Genomic DNA, 22,213 nt, shown 5'->3' on the forward strand with positions numbered 1-22,213 from the left:
TGCAAATAGTCTTTCATGTTCTGGCCTTTCCGGTTCTCCACTTCCATGAACCTCCATGCAACCTATCCCCCTTGTGCTACACTTACAGAATTCCTCTTTCTAGTATTCTGGAGTCTGCGTGCATCTGCTCCCATTCATACAGTTTGATTTCCTTTTCCCCCTTTTGTGTCTGCCTGTTGATCTCCAGCTTCTGCACCCTCACTCTCCCCTCTGCCTGACATCAATCCTCCAACACTTTGCACTCCTCCTCTCTCCCCCATAACCGTAGCCCAATATCCCTCATGTCTCCGTCCTCCTTTTCCACCCCGGCCTCCCTGGTCACAATACTGGTGTCTCTTTCAGAGTGCGGCCCTGCATGAGACCCGCAGAAAACATCCTCCCAGGGTTCAGATGAAGCCAGTGAACAGACCAACCAATGTGGCATCCCACTGGCACTGGTGAGAACCTGGAGCAACGCTGTTGCAGGTAGGCTTTGAACGTTGCACTCACCTCAAAGTCACTACTGAAGTGAGGGTGGACAGCTTCAGACCACTCATTTATAAATGTGACACAGATCAGTCTAATTTCCTCCTGACATGGTGCAGGATGGTGTAACGTGATTCTGGCAACAAGTGTTTTTAATGAACATTCATGCATGGTAATTGATGCATGCAAATGGAATTGGATGAGTGAGAAATCTGACCTGCCATGAAATTGAAGGAAAAATGCCAAACTGATTTCCCACTAGCAGAAATCCGATCTTAGCCATGTCAGGATTTTTCACTCCTGGCTACCATAAAATTTGCTACTGGCAGACTGGAAAATTCCATCTTAGGCTTCTTGTTTACTTCCTTTACTGATGACCAAACTGTATATGCTTAAAGAAATCCCTTTTTACTTGGAAATAACATCATGGAGAACCTTTTAAAAGTTAGTTTGTTTTTCAGTCACAAGTAGGCTTACATTCACATTGCAATGAAGTTATGTGAAAATCCCCTGGTCGCCATACTCCAGCCCCTGTTCGGATATACCGAGGGAGAATTTACCGTGGCCAATTCACCTAACCTGCATATTTTTGGACTGTGGGAGGAAACCGGAGCGCCCAGAGGAAACCAATGCAGACTCCACACAGTGTAGAATCCACACAGACAGTGACCCAAGCCGGGAATCGAACTCGGGTCCTTGGCTCTTTGAGGCAGCAGTATTAACTACTGTGCCTTTGTGCCACCCTACTGTGCACTGTGTGGTTTGCTTCATTTTCATGTCTGGTAAAATTTGCAGTTATTTATTTTCTTGGATTTTAATCTATGCAAAATTCAGATTTTGATATGGTGTTTCTGAAAAAAATTAATTCTAGAATCAATTAAATTGAAAACTTATTTGGCTTACTTGATTTTAATATAAAAATGTGCAAAGTATTCTAAATAATGATACTATCACAATTTCAAGAAAAACATACACGAGTTTAGATAAGGCAAGTACCATATGTTAAAATGTTTACATTTGCTTGGACTAAAGTTTGTAGGAATGTGTTAGGACTACAGTAAGTTATTACAGGAATTAGGTAAAGTTTAAACAGTAAAAGATACAGTGTATGAAACAACCCGTCATTCTGGTGATAAATATCTACATACATAGAAGTTATAACAATAAAATAGGTCATTCAATCCATCCAGTTCATGTCAGTTCTGCCCTGCATTTAAGCAAATTAGTTCTAATCTTTTGCCATTCTGTTCCCATATCCCTTACGTATCTTTGCCCTTAACCACCTATCCAATCTATCCTTGAATATCAGTAGTTTCTTGCTCAACCATGAAACGTGGAAGTGAATTCCACAGCTTCAACTTTGTCTATGAAGTTTCTCCTATCATCTGTTACCTCTGCTTCTTGACCCTTTAAGTAGTGGACCATTTGCTTCTATCCTGTTGTACCCTTTTTTATAATTTAAGTATTTCTATTATTATGTCACCCTAAAATCCTAGTTTTTTTTAACAAAAGATTTAATTTCAAGGGTTATGGCAAATTCCATTAAAGATCAAAATGAGGAAATATCTGTATTTGTAACCTTGATGGATTGTACCAATGTAAAGTTTTGGAATGAGGAATGCACCAGTTCCATTTCAAAAACTAACAAACAAAATCATTAAAGGATTGGGTAACTGTTTTGTAAGTTGGTGATCTGCAGTAAAAGTTGAAAGGAACATGTGGAGAATCTGAATGCGCTTTTGATTGATTTCATTAAGTTAATTTTCTTAAATGAATTTGCCGAAGGTGAAGTCACTTATTTGGGGCATGTTGTGGGAGAAGGTCAAATATGGATTGAGAAGCTATAATACGAGTGATTCTGGATTTTCCTGTTCGTGGAACAAAACAAGAAATTCTATCAAGTGTATTTTTTAGGAAGCTTGTTCTAAGTTTCAGCACACTAGTTGCTCCCCTGACAACCATCTTTAAAAAAGACAGGAAGTTCAATTGGATAGAACCTTGTCAAACTGCTTTTGAAGGCTTGAAGGCAGTGTTAACGAATGAACCTGTACTGGCAGCATCAAACTACAATAAACTGTTCAAAATGGGTATTAACACCAGTGATGGGACATAGAAGAGTGTTGTTACAAGAGGATGATATTAGAATCAAGCATCCAATCAGTTATTTTTTGAAAAAACTTAACTCTTACCTATGGGAATATTCCACAATTGGGAAAAAAGCACTCAGTCTGACCTTGGCTTTTCAACAATTTGAAATATATGTTTCAAGTAATCAAGGAGACAAGATAATTACAAGGATCATAACTCTATTGTGTTTTTGGAGAAGATGGACAAAACTTGTTAGCTCTCTAACACTTTTAATGTCTTCCTCCTTGCTCAATTTCTCAAGATTAGTCCCAGATAACTGGGGCAGCACAATGGTTAGCACTGCCTCACAGCGCCAGGGACCAAGGTTCAATCCCGGCCTTGGGTCACTGTCTGTGTGGAGTCTGCACATTCTCCCTGTGTCTGTTTGGGTTTCCTCCGGGTGCTCCAGTTTCCTCCCACAGTCCAAAAATGTGCAGGTTGGGTTGATTGGCCATGCTAAATTGACCCTAGTGTCAGGGGGATTAGCAGGGGTAAATATGTGGAGTTACACGAAAACGGCCTGGGTGGGATTGTGTTCGATGCAGACTTGATTGGCCGAATGGCCTCCTTCTGTATTGTAGTCATTCTATGAACTGAACCTCTCCTGAACCAATGATTCCCAAACTTTTACATCCTGTGAATTCCTTTCATGAACTACCAAATCTCCTGAAGCCCTCCTCTGTAAAATAATAACTTGCTAGGATTTTCCCCCTTACCTAAGTATAAATTGTAAAAGCAGTGATCTTGGAATTTTTTTTCTTAGAAGGTTTGAGACTGCTGTTTTCTAGAAAATCACCACAGCTTATTGTGGCTTTGGCCACCCTTGGTCAACATCACTATTGCATATAAAGTCATATTTTATATAATCGTCATCATATTTTCTTTTCTTAATGAACAATTTTCCCAGACCATCTTGATCGTTTGATTTAGATGTTTCATACTTTCGATCTGAGGAAACACTACCAGATGTGTCCTTTTCATTTTCTTGTATCTTCACGTTTCCTGCTTTCAGTCATATATCCATTATCGGATGTAAAACAGTTACAATTAAAAACAACACACGGAACAGTAACAGACAAACAAACTAGTAAATGAGAACAGTCACTCAGGTCTCACCAAAGCAAAACAATACACTATCAAGAGTGACTGAGAACTGATGAACCAAAAAACTGCATTGCGCTACATTGGCTCTGTCCTCAAGGTGCCAAAATTATTGTGTTCATTGACATTCAGAACTGCTGTTTCTGAATGATGTAAAGAATGTAAAACAGTTTAGTTGTGCCAGTGTTACTTTTACTAGGCTTGCATTTCTGTAATTATGTTGAAATATGTATTTATTTCTGCATAACTGTATCCACAGTGTTCACCAATTCCTTCATACTTGGTGTAAAAAGCGCCAGTTGTCATTATCCTGTAAATTTGGAATTTTGCCACACAAACACTTGGGTATTCGGTACCATAATTTGGGAAACACTGATGTAAACAATCCTTTATCTTTTTTAAAAATTAATTTACGGGATGTAGGTGTCACTGGCTAAACCAGCATTTATTGCTTACTCCTAGTTGCCCTAGAAAAGGTGGTTCTGAGCTGCCCTCTTGAACTGCAGCAGTCCCTGAGGTATAAGTATACCCATGGTGCTGTGAGAAAGAGAGTTCCTGGTTTGTGACCCAGTGACAATGAAGATATGGCAATATATTTTCAAGTCAGGCTGTGTGACTTAGAGATAAACTTTGAGATTGTAGTGTTCTGATGTACCTGCTGGCCTTGTCCTTCCAGAAGCTAGCAGTCATGGGTTTTGTAGTTGGTGAGTTCTTGAAGTACATCTTGTAGATGGTACAAGCAGCTGCCACATTTGTCAGTGGCGGAGTGGATGAATGTTTGCAGAAGAGGATACCAATCAAGCAGGCTGCTTTGTCCTAGATGATGTTGAGCTTCTTGAGTGTTGTTGGAGCTGCACTCATCCAGGCAAGTGGAGAGTATTCCATCACATTCTTGACTTATGCTTTGTGAATGGTATTCAGGCTTTGGGAAGTCAGGAGGTTTGTTAATTACCACAGGACCCTAGCCTCTAACCTGCACTTGTAGTGTCAGTATTTATGTGGCTAGTCCAGTTTAGTTTCTGGACAATGATAACCCCCAGGTTGTTGATACTGGGAGATTTAGGGATGGTAATGCCTTTGAATGTCAAAGGATTCTTCTTCCATCTGCCAAAGGCTTACAAGTCTAATACCAATTATCTCACAATATGGAAACAATCCAGGCTGTTCCTCCTGCATGTCTCAGTTTCTCTCATCTCCACTGGTTCTTCCAACGTTCTTGGAGAAGCCAAGGTTCTTGAACCTGCCAGCTAATTTCACAAACCAAAATTGATCCTTTTGATGGGCAAACTAGGAACCACTCCAACAATAACATTCCCATTCACTAAGTTACTCTTTAGCTTAACTTGATACGATGGAACTGATTTGTAACTGCCACGAATAATCCCAATTAACATTTTCTTTTCATCAACCCATCTAGTAGACAATGGTGGGATTTTTCTCTCTCTCTGGAAGGCACTGTGCTGTTTGCTTATCTTATGGTCCCACCATTGTCAGTGGGCTTTCCTGTTGAACACACCCTATGCTGCTGGGAAACCCATAGAGGGATGCACTGATGGTGGGACCATAAGGTCTTGCTGGCGTGAACAGTAGCAAGATCTTGGCAAAGTTGTATCAGCACCATCAATGGCTGAACTGCTCCAGTATCCCTTTATATATTAATTTGCTTGCTTTACTGGGTGAATATCTCTCCCCTAGAAACATGTTTATAACCTATAAATTGTTTCCCAACATCTGCATTGTGTGAAGAACTCACCTGACTTTATTGAGGAGTCGTCCTTATTGTTTTGGTCATTCATCATCCTGACTGTTGTGAGAACTAATTTTGCACTTGGAATATTGCCACTGTTTTATCACTCAATCCCTTCTGTAAAGCAGTCTTTTCTGAAGACTCCTTAGGCTTCATTACTACTGGAATTGACTTAGATCTTCGCTTGTAACTGATTATTTTGACATGTCCAGACTTATTACAAAGGAAACATACTACTTTCCTCACTTGCCTTCTAGGTTCTGAGTTTCTTTTCCCTAATGTCAACATTTCTCCTATTATCAAAATTCTCTATTTCTCCAGCTTCTCTGTTGTTCCCCATATGACAACTTACTAACGTACAGCTTAATGTGACGTATCACATATCATATCTGCCTGAGCTGCTGCTTCTTTGACTTTAGATATCTGATACACATCCAGGTAGGATTGCTAAGGTAATTTAGTTGCTATGGTAATACTACTACTGAATTGCTCTATTACCATGATCTTCTTCGCATGATCAAAAGTTTGCTGTAACTTCAATGAGTGAAACCATTGATCCCACACCATTTCCTTTTTCCTAGAGCATTCAATAAATGTCTGACTGAGTTTCTTCTACATAGTCCTAAACTTTAATTGATAAACCTCAGGAACAAACTCATGAGCATTAACTGCTTCAAAACCTGAAGACTGGTTTTCTGAAAGCTTTGAGTGAACATCCATAACTTTATCCCTCAGGACACTTTGTAACATAAGAGTCCATGAGTCCGTTGGCTACTTCAATTTTGTAGTAACTTTCTCAAATGATACAAGGTATCTCTCAACCCTCTATACATTCAGACACTAAACCAAAATTCTTAGCTAAACCAAACTTCAGAATTGGACTTCCTTCCTTATCTGATCTACTATACACATTTTTCCCACATGACTTTTCTTTCACTAGTTCATGCTTTCTGACCTCTTCTCTTTGAAGCTTTTTTTCTTTCCTTATCTCTTCCCTCCTTTACCTTATCTCTTTTCTCCCTTACTAAGACCTCTGTCTTTGCTTTTCAAGTTCTAACCTTTGCATTTCTCTTATTTTTTAACTTGTTCTCTTCTTCCAGTGCAAGCTTTTTCACTTCCTTTTTCAAGTTCAGATTTTTGCTTTTCTCTTTCTATTTCAAGATGCTTTATTTGCAGCTGAATGCTAACTAATTCAACTCAATTGCCATCTGGATTAACTTCCCCTTCTTCCAAATCCAAATGCTTTGTTTTTTGTTTCATTCATGGGATGTAGAGTTACCCGTCCTTAAGAAGGTGGTGATGAGTTTCCTTCTGAAACCTTTGCAGTCCATGAGGTGTAGGTGCACCCATGATACTGTTAGGGAGGGAATTTCCAGGATTTCGACCCAATGGTGGTGAAGGAATGGCGGTATATTTCTAAATCAGGTGGTGAGTGGCCTGGAAGGGAAATTCTAGATGGGGGTGTTCCAATGTAAAGGCAAAATACTGCGCATATGGAATCTGAAACAAATACAGAAAATGCTGAAAAATCTCAGCAGGTCTGGCAGCACCTGTGGAGATAGAGTATACCCAATGTTTGAGTTTGGGTGTTCCTTTGGGTCATCCAGACTCAATGATGGCTCTATTCTCTCTCCACAGATGCTGCTAGACTTGCTGAGATGTTTCAATATGCTTGCTGCCCTTGTCCTAGATGGTAGTGGTTGTGGGTTTGGAAGATGCTTTCTAAGGAACCTTGGTGACTTTCTGCAGTGCATCTTGTAGATGGCCATCACTGCTGCTACTGTTTGTCAGTGATGACGGGGTGAATGTTTGTGGGTGGGTGCTAATCAAGTGAGTTGTTTTGTTCTGAATGGTGTCGAGCTGCTGGAGTGTTTTTGGAGCTGCACCAGGCAGGTATTCCATTACACTTCTGACTTGTGCCATGTAATACTGGACAGGCTTTATTTTCCCAATCTTTGGCAGTATTTATTTATTTCTATTCATTGGATGTGGGTGTTTCTGGTTGGTCCAGCATTTGTTGCCCATCCCCCTTGAACTGAGTGGCCAACTGGGCCATTTTAGAGGGCAATTAAGAGTCTGTGGCTTTGGAGTCATGTGTAGGTTGTGTAAGGCCAGCAGATTTCTTTCCTGAAAGGACTTTAATGAACAAGATTTTTTTTACAACAATCAACATTGGTTTCAGGGTCAGCACTTACAAGATAATGAAGGGGCTAGATAGGGTTGAGGTAGAGAGATTCTTCCTGCTTAGAAAGGATAGCAGGACTAGAGGACACAGCCTCAAGATAAGGGGGAGGGGGGTCAGTGTAGAACGGAGTTGAGGAGGAACTTCTTCACTCAAAGGGTGGTGAATCTCTGGAATTCTCTGCCCGTTGAAGTGGTGGAGGCTACCTCACTAAATATATTTAAGTCACGGGTAGGTAGGTTTCTGATAGACAGGGGAATTAAGGGTTTTGGGGAGAAAGCAGGAAAGTGGAACTGATCCACTTCAGATCAGCCATGATCTTATTGAATGGCGGGGTAGGCTCGAAGGGCTAAATGGCCTACTCCTGCTCCTATTTCTTATGTTCTTATGTCATCATTAGACCTTTAGTTCAAATTTCATTATCTACTGTGGAATTCAAACCATGGGCCCAGAGCATTACCCTGAGTCTCTGGATTACTAGTCCAATAACAATGCCACCTCCCCTAATCCAGTTCCATTTCTGGTCAATGGTAACCCCCAGGATATTGATAGCAGGGAATTTAGTTATGGCAATGTCAAAAGGTGATGGTTAGATTCTTTCTTGTTGGAGGTGGTTATTGCCTGACACTTGTGGAGCACGGATGTTACTAGTGGAGCAGGGTCGAGGGGTCAGATGGCCTACTCCTGCTCCTAGTTCGTATGTTCTTACCACTTGTCAGCCCAAGCCTGGATATTGTTCAGGTCTTGGTGCATTTGGACTGGACTACTTCAGTATCTGACGTGTCAAGAATGGTCCTGAACGTGTGTAATCATCATCGAACATCCTCACCTCTGAACCTATAATGGAAGGAAGGTCATTGATGAAGAAGCTGCAGGTTGTTGGTCTTTGGATACTACCCTAAGGAACTCCTGCAGTGATGCCCTGCTACTGAGAGATGATTGACCTCTACCCACCACAATTATCTCCCTTTGTGGCAGGCAAGATGACAACCCGCGTAGAGTTTGCCACCTAATTACCACTGACTCTCATTTTGTTAGGGCTTTTTGATGCCACGCTTGGTCAAATGCTATCTTGATGTCAAAGGCAGTCATTTTCCCCCTCACTTCTTCAATTTAACCCTTTTGTGCATATTTGAGCCAAGGCTATAATACATGAACTGAGGGATGACATGGTGGCACAATGGTTAGCACTGCTGCATCACAGCGCCAGGGACCCAGATTCAGTTCCAGCCTTGGGCCACTGTCTGTCCGGAGTCTACATGTTCTCCCCATGTCTGCATGGGTTTCCTCCAGGCGCTCTGGTTTCTTACCACAGTCCAAAGGTGCGCAGGTTAGATGCATTGGCCACTCTAAATATTGCCCCTTAGTGTCAGGGGGACTAGCTGCGTAAAGGTATGGGGTTATAGGGATAAGGCCTGGGTGGGATTGTGGTCAATGCAGACTTGATGAGCTACTTGACTTCCTTCTGCACTGTAGGATTCTATGATTGAGTGGCCCAGGCAGAAGCCAAACTGATATTTGCCACTTAATATCACTTGATGACTCCTTCCATTACTTTACTAATGATCAAGACAAGATTAATGAGGTGGGAATTTGCTGGGTTGGACTTGTCCTGGTTTTTGTGTACTTGAATACTTGAGCAATTGGGTGGATACCAGTATTGTAGTTTTTCAGGGACAACTTGACTAGGGGCATGGCAAGTTGTGGGGCACAAGTCTTCAATACTATTGCAGGAATGTTGTCGGGAACTGTAATCTTTGCAGTATTTAGTATCTTCCAGCATTTCTTGATATCACATTGGAATGAATCAAATTGGCTGAAGATTGACATCTGTGATGCTGGAGACCTCCAGATGAGGTTGAGACTGGCACTTTGTGGAAATTTTGCAAATGCTTCAGCCTTGTCTTTTGCACTGATGTACTGGGCTTCTCCATCATTGAGTATAAGGATGTTTGTGGAACCTCCTCCTCCAATGCATTGTTTAATCGCCTATCACTATTCATGAATAGATGTGGCAGGGTTGCAGAGCTTAGACCTATTGGTTGGTTCTGGAATCACATAGTTCTAATGCTAACTGCTTATGCTGTTGGTATACAAGTAGTATTGTATTGTAGCTTTACCACATTGATACCTCACTTTTAGGTATGCCTGGTGCTGCTCCTGGCCTGCCCTCTTGCATTCTTCGTTGAACCAGGGTTGAGCCCCTGGCTTGATGGTAATGGTAGAGTGAGAGATATTCTGGGCCATGAGGTTGCTTACAGACTGTGCTTGGATACAATTCTTCTGATGATGATGGCCCACAGTGCCTCATGCTTGCCCGGCCCTGAGTGTTTGATTTTTTTTATGAAAGCTGTTCCATTTAGCATAGAAATACTGCCACATAATGCAATGGCGGCTACCCTCAATGTGAAGATAGAACTTGATCTCCAGAAGTACTCTGTGGTGGTCACTCCAACTAACACTGTCATCAACTGATGCGTCTCTGGCAGGCCAATTGTTGAGGATGTCATCACATATGTTCTTCTCTGTTGTTGGTTCCTACATCACCTGCTGCAGACCCAGTCTGGCAGCTATGTACTCTGGGACTTGGCCAGCTCACTTTGTCATGGTTCTATTGAGCCACTCTTAGTGATGGACATTGAGCTTCCCCTGCCCAGAGTACGTTCTGCACTTTTGCCCCTTTGTCCTTCCTGCAAGTTGTAATCAACATGGAGGAGTACTGCCATCAGCTGGTGGTGGTCGTGGAGGCGGTTCAGTCAACGGTCAGCAAGTAGATTGTCCTTGTTTGACTTGAAGCCATGAGACATCATGTGATCTGGGATCAAGGTTGACAACTTCTAGGGCAACTCTCTTCCGACTGTATACCGCTGTGCCTTCATCTCTGCAGCTGGTGGGACAGGACGTAACCAGGGATTGTAGCATCTGGGATATTATCTCTAAGGTATGATTCCGTGAGTATGCCTATGTTAGGCCATGGCTTGATTAATCTTGAGACCTCAATTATATTAGTTTTCCTAGCCCCTACTTTTAATTAAAATTTCAACTTCTCTGCTAATTAACTTAACAGTAGTTTGGTATTTGAAAATCACCCCAGGATACAGCATAATTTCCAGAAAAGTCTTAGCAATTGACAGAACCATTCTGTTGTTCAATGAGAATTGCAAAATTCACTGTGAAATCCTGTTTAAGTCCACCACTTCTCCACTTACTCGTCTCTGTCTATAGATTCAACAATCCACTTCAGCTTTTAGATTCCATAATCTAGTTAAGATGAATGGATTTTTTTTTAGTTCAGTCCTGCCAGAGCCCCACTTTGTGATGATTCCAGCTATGAGAATATTGGATAAACCTCATACTTACTAAAATCTGGCTTTGGATATCATCATCATTTAAAGAATGTAATTCATGAAAGAACCAAGAGTAAGGACATAGCTGCAAAACTCCAAGATTTAATTGAATCACCAAAAGTATCTTTACTATATAAACTTGAACAAAACAAACTCAAGTAATAATGAATAAATAGGTTTACTGAGCAACATAATGATTCTAAGCAAAATGGGGTGGCACGGTGGTTAGAACTGCTGTCCCACAGCACCAGGGACACAGGTTGGATTCCGGCCTTGGGTGACTGTGTAGAGTTTGCACATTCTCCTTGTGTCTGCACGGGTTTCCTCCCAGAGTTCTAGGATGTGCAGGTTAGGTGGATTGGCTATGCTAAATTGCTCCTTAATGTCCACAGATGTGGAGGTTAGGTGGATTAGCCATGGGAAATGCTCAGGATTACGGGGATAGGGCTGGAAGGTTGGCTTGGCTAAGATGCTCCTACAGAGAGTTGGTGCGGAGTCGATGGGTCAAGTCCTGTCCTTCGACACTATGGATTTTAGGAAAGTGAGCTTCTACTTTCAACTCAGTCAAACAGAATAGCCCAGCTTACCGTTTTTACTGTGGCTTTGGTCTAGGATATATTCTCACTAATACTCCTGGTAAAGTATTGGTGCCACTGACAATCACACATCATGGCCTACTAGATGCACACAGACACTCCCTTGGACCTCCTCTTTTTAGACAGCTACATGGTCCTACCCAATTTCTTGGAACTCCCTCTTATCTTCTCTAAACAAACAGAACTGTGTTCTCAGGTTGAACAGTACAGATTAATTGAATGACTGCAGCCTTCAGATCAACTTCTCTTGTATTTACATCTTCCTAAAGAAAACAACTAGCTTTTCTTTAGAGCATTGCTTCACCGTCAGTACTTTTTCCATAGCAGTCTCAGAGCTTTTGCTTCTAAAGGGCTCTCAGCCGGATCAAAAGTTTAAACGTGTTTTCTAAAGACATAGACAAACTGAAAGTAGACAGCGCCCAATTCACCTTAAACTGAGACCAAACTCTATACTTCTAACCCTTAATACAATGCATAGTTATAACATTACATATGACATTTTGAAGTTTTGCAAGTCTAAGTCCAAATTGGGCAGCCAAGTCACTGTGCTGTTTGGTAGGTAGTCTTGAATCCTGAAGCAGATTTCCTTAGTCTATGTTTATTCACAAGTTGCGAACTGTCTGATCTGGGTGTCCACAGTTGAATGTTGGGCTGACCTTCGAATTACATTGTGCTGCATGGTTGGAAGAGTGTATAAAGAGATGCCCAGGGTAACACAATTCATCATTGAGCAGACCATTGGCATCCTGATGATGTAATTTCAATGCTTAGATTGTTCAAGTGGATCTCTGCAGTACTGTTCATAGAGACTGACCCACGTCATTGTGCTGTATTGAACCCTTCGCAACCCAGCACTTTAAATGTTTCCTTTCCAGTGGGAGACATGGTGGACACTGAGAACTCCTCAAATGAAGAAGAGCAGGAAGGGCAGGTATCTAGAAGAGGGAGATGAGTGTCAGTTTCCACCTGAGGATGCCACTGAAGAAGCACAAAATGGAAGATGTGTCACACTGATAGCCACACAATTCCAGGGTGATTATGGTACAGGCAACAGGGCACAGCCTTAAGAACATAAGAACTAGGAGCAGGCGTAGGCCATCTAGCTGCTCGAGCCTGCTCTGCCATTCAGTATGATCACGGCTGATCTTCATGAACTTGGGTCCACTCACTCATCCACTCACCATAACTCTTAATTCCTTTACTGTTCAAAAATCTATCTTTGCCTTAAAAACATTCAACGAGGAAGCCTCAACTGTGTACTGGGCAGGGAATTCCACAGATTCGCAGCTCTCTGGGTCAAGAAGCAACTGACTCAAGAAATGCTTCTTGCAAGCAGTTGATTTTGCTCTACACTCTATGACTGTAATAGTAAATTCTGCACTCTTTCCTTTCCTTCTCTATGAACAGTATGCGTTGATTGAATAACATGCAAGACACAATACTTCTCACTGTATACTAATACATGTGACAATAATAAATCAACTCAGTCCTAAAGCTGCTCCCCCTTATTTTGAGGCTATGCCTCCTACTTCTAGTTTCACTTCTATCTCATCTATTCCAGATTTTATACAAAAGCTTTAGGGAGTGTTTGCACTTTCTTATTCTTATTGTCTTTTACCTTTGCAGGTTTGACAGATGAAAAAGTAAAGTCGTACTTATCCCTTCATTCAAATGTACTCGATGAATTTGTGGCAGAAAATGTTAGTATTGAAAGAGTGGAGAGATGGCTGATGAAAAAACAGAGCCTACAAGATGGTAAGCTTACTGCTCAACTCTAGTTATTGAGGAATTGTATATTTTGCTAATCTACAGCTCGTGTCTTAATTAAAACATGAAACAAAATCATTCTGCAGAATATATGCCCAACATAGTTGTTGATAGCACTGGAAAATGTAGCCTGGTAACAGGTTTATTCACACATGCAAACCTGTGCTATTTGGGTGCAAGCACCAACAGAATCAGTCTTGGAACTTGGTACCTAGGTATATTTCAACTAAAGCCAAGATTTTCAAAATGGTAAAAAGTAGTTAATAAATAAGTATAACATTTTAATTACTGCGATGGAAAGCCTTTCAAACCTTAATATGTGCTTTTCAGTCATATCAACAATTATTTATTTTCGGCATGTATTCAATCAATCTATATATTACAGTGCACCCTTGTCATGAAGACGTTTGCTGTGCACCATTTTACTGTACCCTCTCCATGCATACAAAGCATTGAAATGTGAATAAACAGGGCAAAGTATCAATAAAGTAAATTTTCTCAATGAAATTTTGCAGACTTTGGGTGGAATTTTCCTGTTTTTCAAAGTGTTGATTCCAGATGTCTTCAGGAATGTTGAGCCTCTTTAATTTTTTGTACTCACTTGAATCACACCGCGTTTATGGCAGCTTGCTTTTTATTCCTCGCCCTAGGAAAGCTTAATCTTTGCAACCAGTGATCACTCCTCTTAAATGCCTCCCCAGCACTTGTTGCAGATCTAGTCAAGGGGATGGCTGCAAGTAAGCCCACACCAAGAACATAAGAAATAGGAGCAGGAGTAGGCCATCTAGCCCTTCGAGCCTGCCCCGCCATTCAATAAGATCATGGCTGATCTGAAGTGGATCAGTTCCACTTTCCCACTTTCTCCCCATAACCCTTAATTCCCCTGTCTATCAGAAACCTATCTACCAGTGACTTAAATATATTCAGCGAGGTAGCCTCCACCACTTCAACGGGCAGAGAATTCCAGAGATTCACCACCCTTTGAGTGAAGAAGTTCCTCCTCAACTCTGATCTAAACTGCACCCCCCCCCGCTTATCTTGAGGCTGTGTCCTCTAGTCCTGCTGTCCTTTCTAAGCGGGAAGAATCTCTCTACCTCTATCCTATCTAGTCCCTTCATTATCTTATAAGTCTCTATAAGATCCCCCCTCATCCTTCTAAACTCCAACGAGTACAGACCCAGTCTATTTAGTCTCTCTTCGTAGGCCAGCCCCCTCATCTCCGGTTTCAGCCTAGTGAGCTTTCTCTGCACTCCCTCTAAGGCCAATATATCCTTCCGCAAGTGCGGTGACCAAAACTGCACACAGTTCTCCAGCTGCGGCCTCACTAGTACCCTGTACAGTTGCAGCAAGACCTCCCTACTTCTATATTCTATCCCGCTCGCTATAAAGGCCAACATTCCATTTGCCTTCTTGATCACCTGCTGCACCTGCAGACTGGGTTTTTGCAACTCGTGCACAAGGACCCCCAGGTCCCTCTGCATCATAGCATGCTGCAGCTTTTTGCCTTTTAAATAATAATCCCTCCTATTATTATTATTTCTGCCAAAGTGGATAACCTCACACTTGCTAACATTATACTCCATCTGCTAGGTCCTCGCCCACTCGCTCAGCCTATCCAGATCTCTCTGCAGATTCCCGCAGCCATGGAGCCACAGAGAATCCCGGAGCCATGGAGCTGACATGGAGTACAAAACCTGCATCAATGTCTCCGATGCAGGCAGTACCCTTGCAATGTTGGCCTCACTGTGTTGGAGTGACAGCATCATCTCCTCAGATAGAAGGCAATGGGACTCTTACAGTGTGCCTTGCAGTCCAAGGAGGGATGCTGTCATCCTTTCCTGATGCACACAACTCTGGCTTTGCAGTTCCAGCAACCCTGGGACGACTGGACCCAAGGGAATGTCATCAGCAAGGGACTCAACAGTCTTGGGCTTCAGCATCCCAAGGACAGCCCTGCCTCCACCCGCTATAGATCGTCAATTGTGAGGTGCTCACCAATGAGTGACCCAGAAGCCTGCATACTAGGTAACAGTCGTGACGCTTTTTCTAATGCTCATCTCCGAGAAGTCTCCCTTGGGGCTGCTCATGTCTGTGGCCTCCAGAGGGCATAAGGGCAATCTGGGCTGGATGAATAATTGCCCTATAAGGGAAGGAAGATGGCATTAGTTCATCACGGGCGATAACTGATGGGAAAAGGTTACTCACAAGAGGCTTGAACCTTGACTGCATGTCTTAAGGGTTCTCACTTTTGCCTACTGCCCTCACTTTGCCCTCTGCATAAGTGTGATCCTGTCCCTTGCCAGCCAGGCTCAGGGATCTCAGCTTGTGCATGATTCTGGCTGGCTGTGCCTGCTCATGATGGTTAAGTTCCAGGTTGTCCTGCAATGAGGCAGAAAGTCCTGCCTGTTCAGATGATGATGTAGTCAGGTATGAATGGGACTTGAGTAGGAGCGGGGATGTGAGGAGCAGATTAGTTACCGGGGGACCATGAGGATTGTGAAGGGGGTGGGGGAACACTTCTTGCGGCACTGTTGCCTGTCCTGTGAGCAGCTAGCACTCACTATTGCAATCCTGCCTCCCGGGCACGGTGGTAACCTTGGTGAATGGAATCTGCAGGAAGATGGGGCATAGGCTTGCCTCTGCTCCACATCATCCAGGAATTTGGTCAGAGTTCCCTCAGAGAACCTTGGTGCAGGCAGTAGTAGCAGTCCACGAATGTTAGTTCCAGAGGACAGCGGTGCTTCAAGATCTCACTCCAGCTGCCCTACTATCCCATGAAGGAACACCAGGGCCCGCAGGCACCCAAAGGGAAGAGGACCATAGAACAGAGAACATAGAACATTACAGCACTGTACAGGCCCTTCAGCCCTTGATGTTGCACCGACCTGTGAAACCAAGCTAAAGCCCATCTAACCTACACTATTCCAATATCATCCATATGCTTATCCAATGACTATTTAAATGCCGTTAAAGTTGGTGAGTCCACTACTGTTGCAGGCAGGGCATTCCACGCCCTTACTACTTTCTGAGTAAAGAACCTACCTCTGACATCTGTCCTATATCTATCACCCCCTCAATTTAAAACTATGTCCCTTCGTACTAACCATCTCCATCCGAGGAAAAAGGCTCTCACTGTCCACCCTATCTAATCCTCAGATCATCTTATATACCTCTATTAAGTCACCTCTTAACCTTCTCATCTCTAACGAAAACAGCCTCAAGTCCCTCAGCCTTTCCTCATAAGTTCTTCCCACCATACCAGGCAACATGCTGGTAAATCTGCTTTGCATCCTTAACAATGCTTCCACATCCTTCCTGTAATGTGGCGACCATGAGCTGTACGCAATACCCCAAGGAGTGCAGCTCCAGGCTCTCTTCCCAGGAGACGTCGGAGGTGTCCAACCCATCTGACAGCCCATTCCTGTGAGCAACACATCTCCAGCCCCGCACCTCGAGGAGGTCAGTACTGCAACACCTATGCTGCCTAAGTATCAGCCTGGACTTTTGGTGTCCAGGCCCCCTCCAGGGAATGCCTGCCAAAGTAATCTCGGACAACGGTGTGGAAGGCAATAGATTGCCTCAACCTCAAGTGTGGATACTGGGGATACATCTAGATATAGCAGGAAGGTGCGGAGGAGTAAGAAACTGTAGGCACCTAGCATGCACGGGTGAACCTAGAGACGAGTAGCAATAAGTCATTTGAATTAAAAATCATTTTGTTCACCCATAAAGGTACTCCAACCTGTCCTTTCATGGCATCTTGCACCACAAACGGTCATGCACACTTAGTACTTCATCCTGTGGAGTATGAGAATGGCAGCGCTCTGTTATTGTCACATCCCACACTGACAACACAATAAAGACATGCTGCTGCTGGCATGGTCCTCCCTGCACCACCACCACCGACCCGACCCCCACCCCCCAATCAACTCTCCATACAAGGGAGGTGTGTGCTGCCCCCACCCCTGCCACTATTGCTCTCTCTCAAAGACGGCTGGGATCTACGAGCACCCCAAGATGTAACTACCATGGACACTCCCCGGGAAACAGGCACACACCTGCATTATGCGCACCACGTGGTCACAGATGATCTGGACATTGAGGGCGTAGTATCCCTTGTGGTGTCAAAAATAGCGCTGCTTGCAACCATTGAAACCACAGAACCACGTGGGTGTTGTTGATGACACCTTGCACCTGGGGCATGCCTGCTAAGCGGGCAAGATCTATGGCCCTGGCATTCTGATTTGCCTTTCCTGGTCCAAGTTGATGAACATGTAGGCCCTTTTGAATGACTGGGATATGTCACAAAGCTCACCTGTGCAGCCCTGAAATGACCGTTTATGTAGAATTTCAGAGCAGTGGTAATTTAAGGGCCACAGTCAGTGGGTGATCTCCCAGGCTATGTGGTGCCAGCTCTTGCATAACCTGGCAATAATGGTCCACCATCCCGAGGGATGGCATTACAACTCTGATGTCTGGAGGTAGGATGTTTGATGTCTTTGCGGGTAGTATCTCCTACAAGGAGCTGCCATTTGTGGCTCTGCCTTCAGAAAAATAGCAGACACAGTCTGCCCCTCACTGCAGCAGCACATTGATGCCACTACTATTGATCGATCACAATCAATAGAATAGCAAACTCTGCAGGCTCCACGGTTCTTCAGAGTCATGAACTGGAAGGAAGAGAACATCAAAGTGAGCAATGATTATTCTTGACAATGCTATGATGTCTCAGCCTTCTACACTTCGTCTACCCATGCTCTAACCCCTAAGTGAATGCCTCTCCACTAAGGTTTATTCGCTTTTACACAATAGCCACTTGCCTGCAAATGTCCCAGGCAACAATTAGGTATTAGAATACTTGAATGCATGCTAAGGATCATGGATCAAGTCTTGTTACTCATAGGGAACCTCAGCAATGCCCCTGTCATGACCTTGAACTGGGTGGGTGATGAGCAACTTCACCATAATGCCTTGCATTAGTGCCCACATTAGCATAATATCTCTAATGTAGACTTTGTGGAGTTCGATGCTTGGGGGCAATGCTTCCACTATTTTGTATAAAACCAATGAAACTAAATCAAACTGTGGACAAAGTAAAAATACCCCTGCTTTACAACCAAATCAGAAATTAAACTTAAAACATGACACTAAAATGCAATGAAAGGGGTCAATAAGGCACTCCAGCCCCTGCAGTGCCCACCTGGCATGGAAGGGGACAATGCTTCCAACTGTTCAGTTAACAATTCAACTAAATTAGACAAACAGAGGGACAAAGTGAAAGGAACACTGTCCTAAACGAAAACAAATGAAACCGCCCACTGCAAGAGTCTTCAAGCCTCATCAAGGGATGTACCCCTTCTGAGTTTTCAACTTTGCCTTTGCAGCCTGGCCTCTCATGGAGCCCCACCCAAGAACCTCACACTTGCCCCCAGTGTCGTATTAACCTCCTCCCAGCCACTTTCCAATTCCCACTCTTAAAAAGGCAGTCCCTTAATGGTGATATTGAACAAGCCCAGCAAGGGGGACACAATGAGCACTGCTTGTACACCAGCTGCCAGACTCTTATAAACCAAGGGGCACTCAAGATGAAGGGAAAATAGGGCCTGCGAGTGACCTCCTCTCCCAGGATCGCATTCCCTGATCCTCTCCGGGGTTTGCTTCCATGTTGGTGATCCTGCGCATGGCTAATGCTGGCTCAGAATTGCCCTGCATATTTTCAAGTCCAAGTGTTTATTATTTCCTATCAATTTGCTTCTTTCCTGTTTCTCATCTTCATTTCTTTTTCCTTTTTGCTGCTGTACTTACTTTATCCCATTACAGATGCATGTCTTATTTTCTTTTGCCTTGCGACAGTAAGCAGCAGCAAAATAACCACTGCATTTTGGAATTTCAGTGACAAATTGGGAGCTTACCAATAATGTAGGAATCCTAGAAAAACGCAATCAGAATTTGTTTTGTAATTCTGTTTGGGGAGCAGTTCTGTCATTTGTGATACAGGATTTTCAACAATTTTCTCAATATTGCGTTTATTTGGTTGCTCTAATGTATTTTCAAAAGTTAGTTCAACAGAAATTTTGTGCCATCTCATTTCTGATTATTTTATAGATGGTACACAGGATTTTATGTACAAATTATTAATTGAGTGTTTTAATTGTTTTCAGGTGGTAGGTATTAACAATAAATTACTGGTGCACATTGAAACTGCAATTTCAGAATTTGGCGGTATGACTTTTGCAATGTGGACCTCGTTAAAAGCTTATTTGTAAAGATCAAACTCCAATTCTATTGTTGCTATCTGGAGTGGAATACTTACAACATTTCAATATTTGTCAGAATATTATTATTGTCAAAATGATTCAAATTTGAAGTAATTTAGCCTTTAAGGGAGAATATTTGTTTCTAAATGGCCTGAATTTAACCTGTAGTGGATCTTGAAGTTTTTGCATTACAAGAACTGTGTTTAGACATTTTATTGAGTAGGATGATCAACTACTGAACACAGTAATTATGGTGAATGCTTTTGTTGAGCTTCTTGCATGTTATGTAACATGATGTTGTAAGTCAATGCATGTTTTCAAAACAGACACTGGGAAAAATCTGAGATATTCAGCATTTGACTTGTGCCTTGAAACTGGCATTGATTGAAGGTTGTTAGCTATTTCATTAGAATGGATCCAGATGAACAAGACTGGACTTTGAATATTCTCAAGACCTAGACTGAAAGATTCTTGGGTGCAGGGGGACACACAGGATATGGCCAAGAGTGGGAATGTGGATTGAATAGAACAGGAGATGCTGATGTTTTGGCCAGAATGGCACTTCTGGGTGTGGACATTGTATAGGAGGGCTAGTCGTAAACACTCAAGAAACAAATAATTATAGTAAAGAAAAATGTTTGTATAAATAAATATCAAACCTTTATCATGATAATTATACCATCATAATGATGCATTACATAGAGTAATGAAACCAAACCAATATATTTTTGCATATCCTCTTGGCTGAATGTGAATAATACAGTTGATCACTTGCCTTTACAATTGTTCAAAGTCTGGTGTCAGTCTTTTTCTCCACAGATGCTGTCTGACCTGCTGAGCACTTCCAGCATTTTCTGTTTTTATATCAGGTTTCCAGAATCTGCAGTATTTTTGCTTTTGTCTTGCCATTATAAGTTCTGCTTTATAGTGAACTACAATATGGTGCTGCAAGAATTGGCAAGGGAAAAACCATAAAGAATTAAATTGTGGAGGGGGTAAACTTCTCAGTGCCAGTCACCACATCTTGTGGGGAATGCAGTAATCTGTATCTTCTCTGTACATCTCAGGACTGGAGCTGGGTTTTAATAACCACAGCATATTTTTAAAAAATTGCTGTCATAGAGTCATAGTAATAGAGGTTTACAGCATGGAAACAGGTCCTTCAGCCCAACTTGTCCATGCCGCCCTTTCTTAAACCCTGAAGCTAGTCCCAATTGCTTGTGTTTGGCCCATATCCCACTATACTCATCTTACCTATGTAACTGTCCAAACGCTTGTCAGAAGACAAAATTGTATCCACCTCTACTACTGCCTCTTGCAGCTTGTTCCAGACACTCACCACCCTTTGTGTAATGTCCTCTGGACATTTCTGTATCTCTCGCCTTTCAATTTAAATCTGCACTCTCTAGTTTTAGACTCCCCTACCTTTGGGAAAAGATATTGACTATCTACCTTGTCAAGGCCCCTCATTATTTTATAGACCTTGTAAGATCACCTGTCAGCCTCCTATGCTCCAGAGAAAAAAGTCCCAGCATATCCAGCCTCTTCTTATAACTCAATCCATCAAGTCCCGGTAGCGTGCCAGTAAATCTTTTCTGCACTCTTTCTAGTTTAGTAATATCCTTTCTATAATAGGGTGACCAGAATTGCACACCGTATTCCAAGGGTGGCCTTACCAATATCTTGTACAACTTTAACAAGATGTCCCAACTCCTGTATTCAACCCTCTAATACTATGGCTGTCCCAATCAATGTTGGGAAAGTTAAAATCTCCAACTATTACCACCCTATTTTTCTTGGAGCTGTCTGTAACCTCCTTACATATTTGCTCCTCAATTTTCTGCTGACTATTTGGGGGCGTATAGTACACCCTATCAAAATGATTTCCCTCTTATTTCTCAGTTCTACCCATACAGACTAGTTGGCCGAACCCTCGGATATATCCCCTCTCAGCATGACCATGATGCTTTCCCTAATCAAAAGTGCAACTCCCCCTTCTCTCTTACCTTCTGTACTATCTTTCCTAACTGTATCCTGGAACACTGAGCTGCCAGTCCTGTCCCTCTCTTAGCCATGTTTCAGTAATTGCCATAATATCCCAGTCCCGTGTACCTATCCATGCCCTGAGTTCATCTGCCTTGCTCGTCGGGCCTCTTGCATTGAAATAAATGCAGTTTAATCTGGACTTCCCTTGCTCTCTGTCTTACTTTTGCCTGATCTGTCTGGTATTAGGATTACTGACGCTGCCTTTACTACTTAATATGCTGTCTTTAACTTCTGTGCTGTCCTCAAACTTCTCTTCTGTCTCCCTACTCCTTTGGTCCCATCCCCCTGTTAAACTAGTTTAAACCCTAATGGCTCTAGCAAATCTCCCCGCCAGGATGTTAGTCCCCTTCCAGTTCAGATGTAACCCATCCCTCTTGAACAGATCAGCCCTTCCCCAGAAAAGACCCCAATGATCCAAAAATCTAAATCCCGGCTCCCCTGCACCAGCTCTCAAGCCAGACACATTTGCCTAATCCTCCTTTTCATAGTCTCACGAGCACACAACAGCTGTCGTAGTCCTGAAATTACTACCTTTGAGGTCCTGCACTTTAGCCTTCTGCCTAACTCTCTATACTTAC

At 42.7% G+C, this 22,213-nt stretch overlaps 1 protein-coding gene across 5 annotated transcripts in view; it reads left to right on the plus strand.

Annotated features, from left to right (window-relative positions):
- The window catches only part of pde10a (phosphodiesterase 10A), a 455,060-nt gene that overhangs the window by 277,082 nt on the left and 155,765 nt on the right, over positions 1-22,213 (plus strand). For all 5 annotated transcript variants that reach the window (XM_080200357.1, XM_080200352.1, XM_080200353.1 and 2 more), the window contains one exon: positions 13,192-13,320. In XM_080200357.1, the coding sequence (XP_080056483.1) occupies positions 13,192-13,320 (129 nt within the window). The remainder of the gene's footprint in view (positions 1-13,191; positions 13,321-22,213) is intronic.

Source organism: Carcharhinus amblyrhynchos, chromosome 12, assembly GCF_965287045.1.
Source record: "Carcharhinus amblyrhynchos chromosome 12, sCarAmb.v2.hapA, whole genome shotgun sequence".
Classification (NCBI taxonomy): domain Eukaryota; kingdom Metazoa; phylum Chordata; class Chondrichthyes; order Carcharhiniformes; family Carcharhinidae; genus Carcharhinus; species Carcharhinus amblyrhynchos.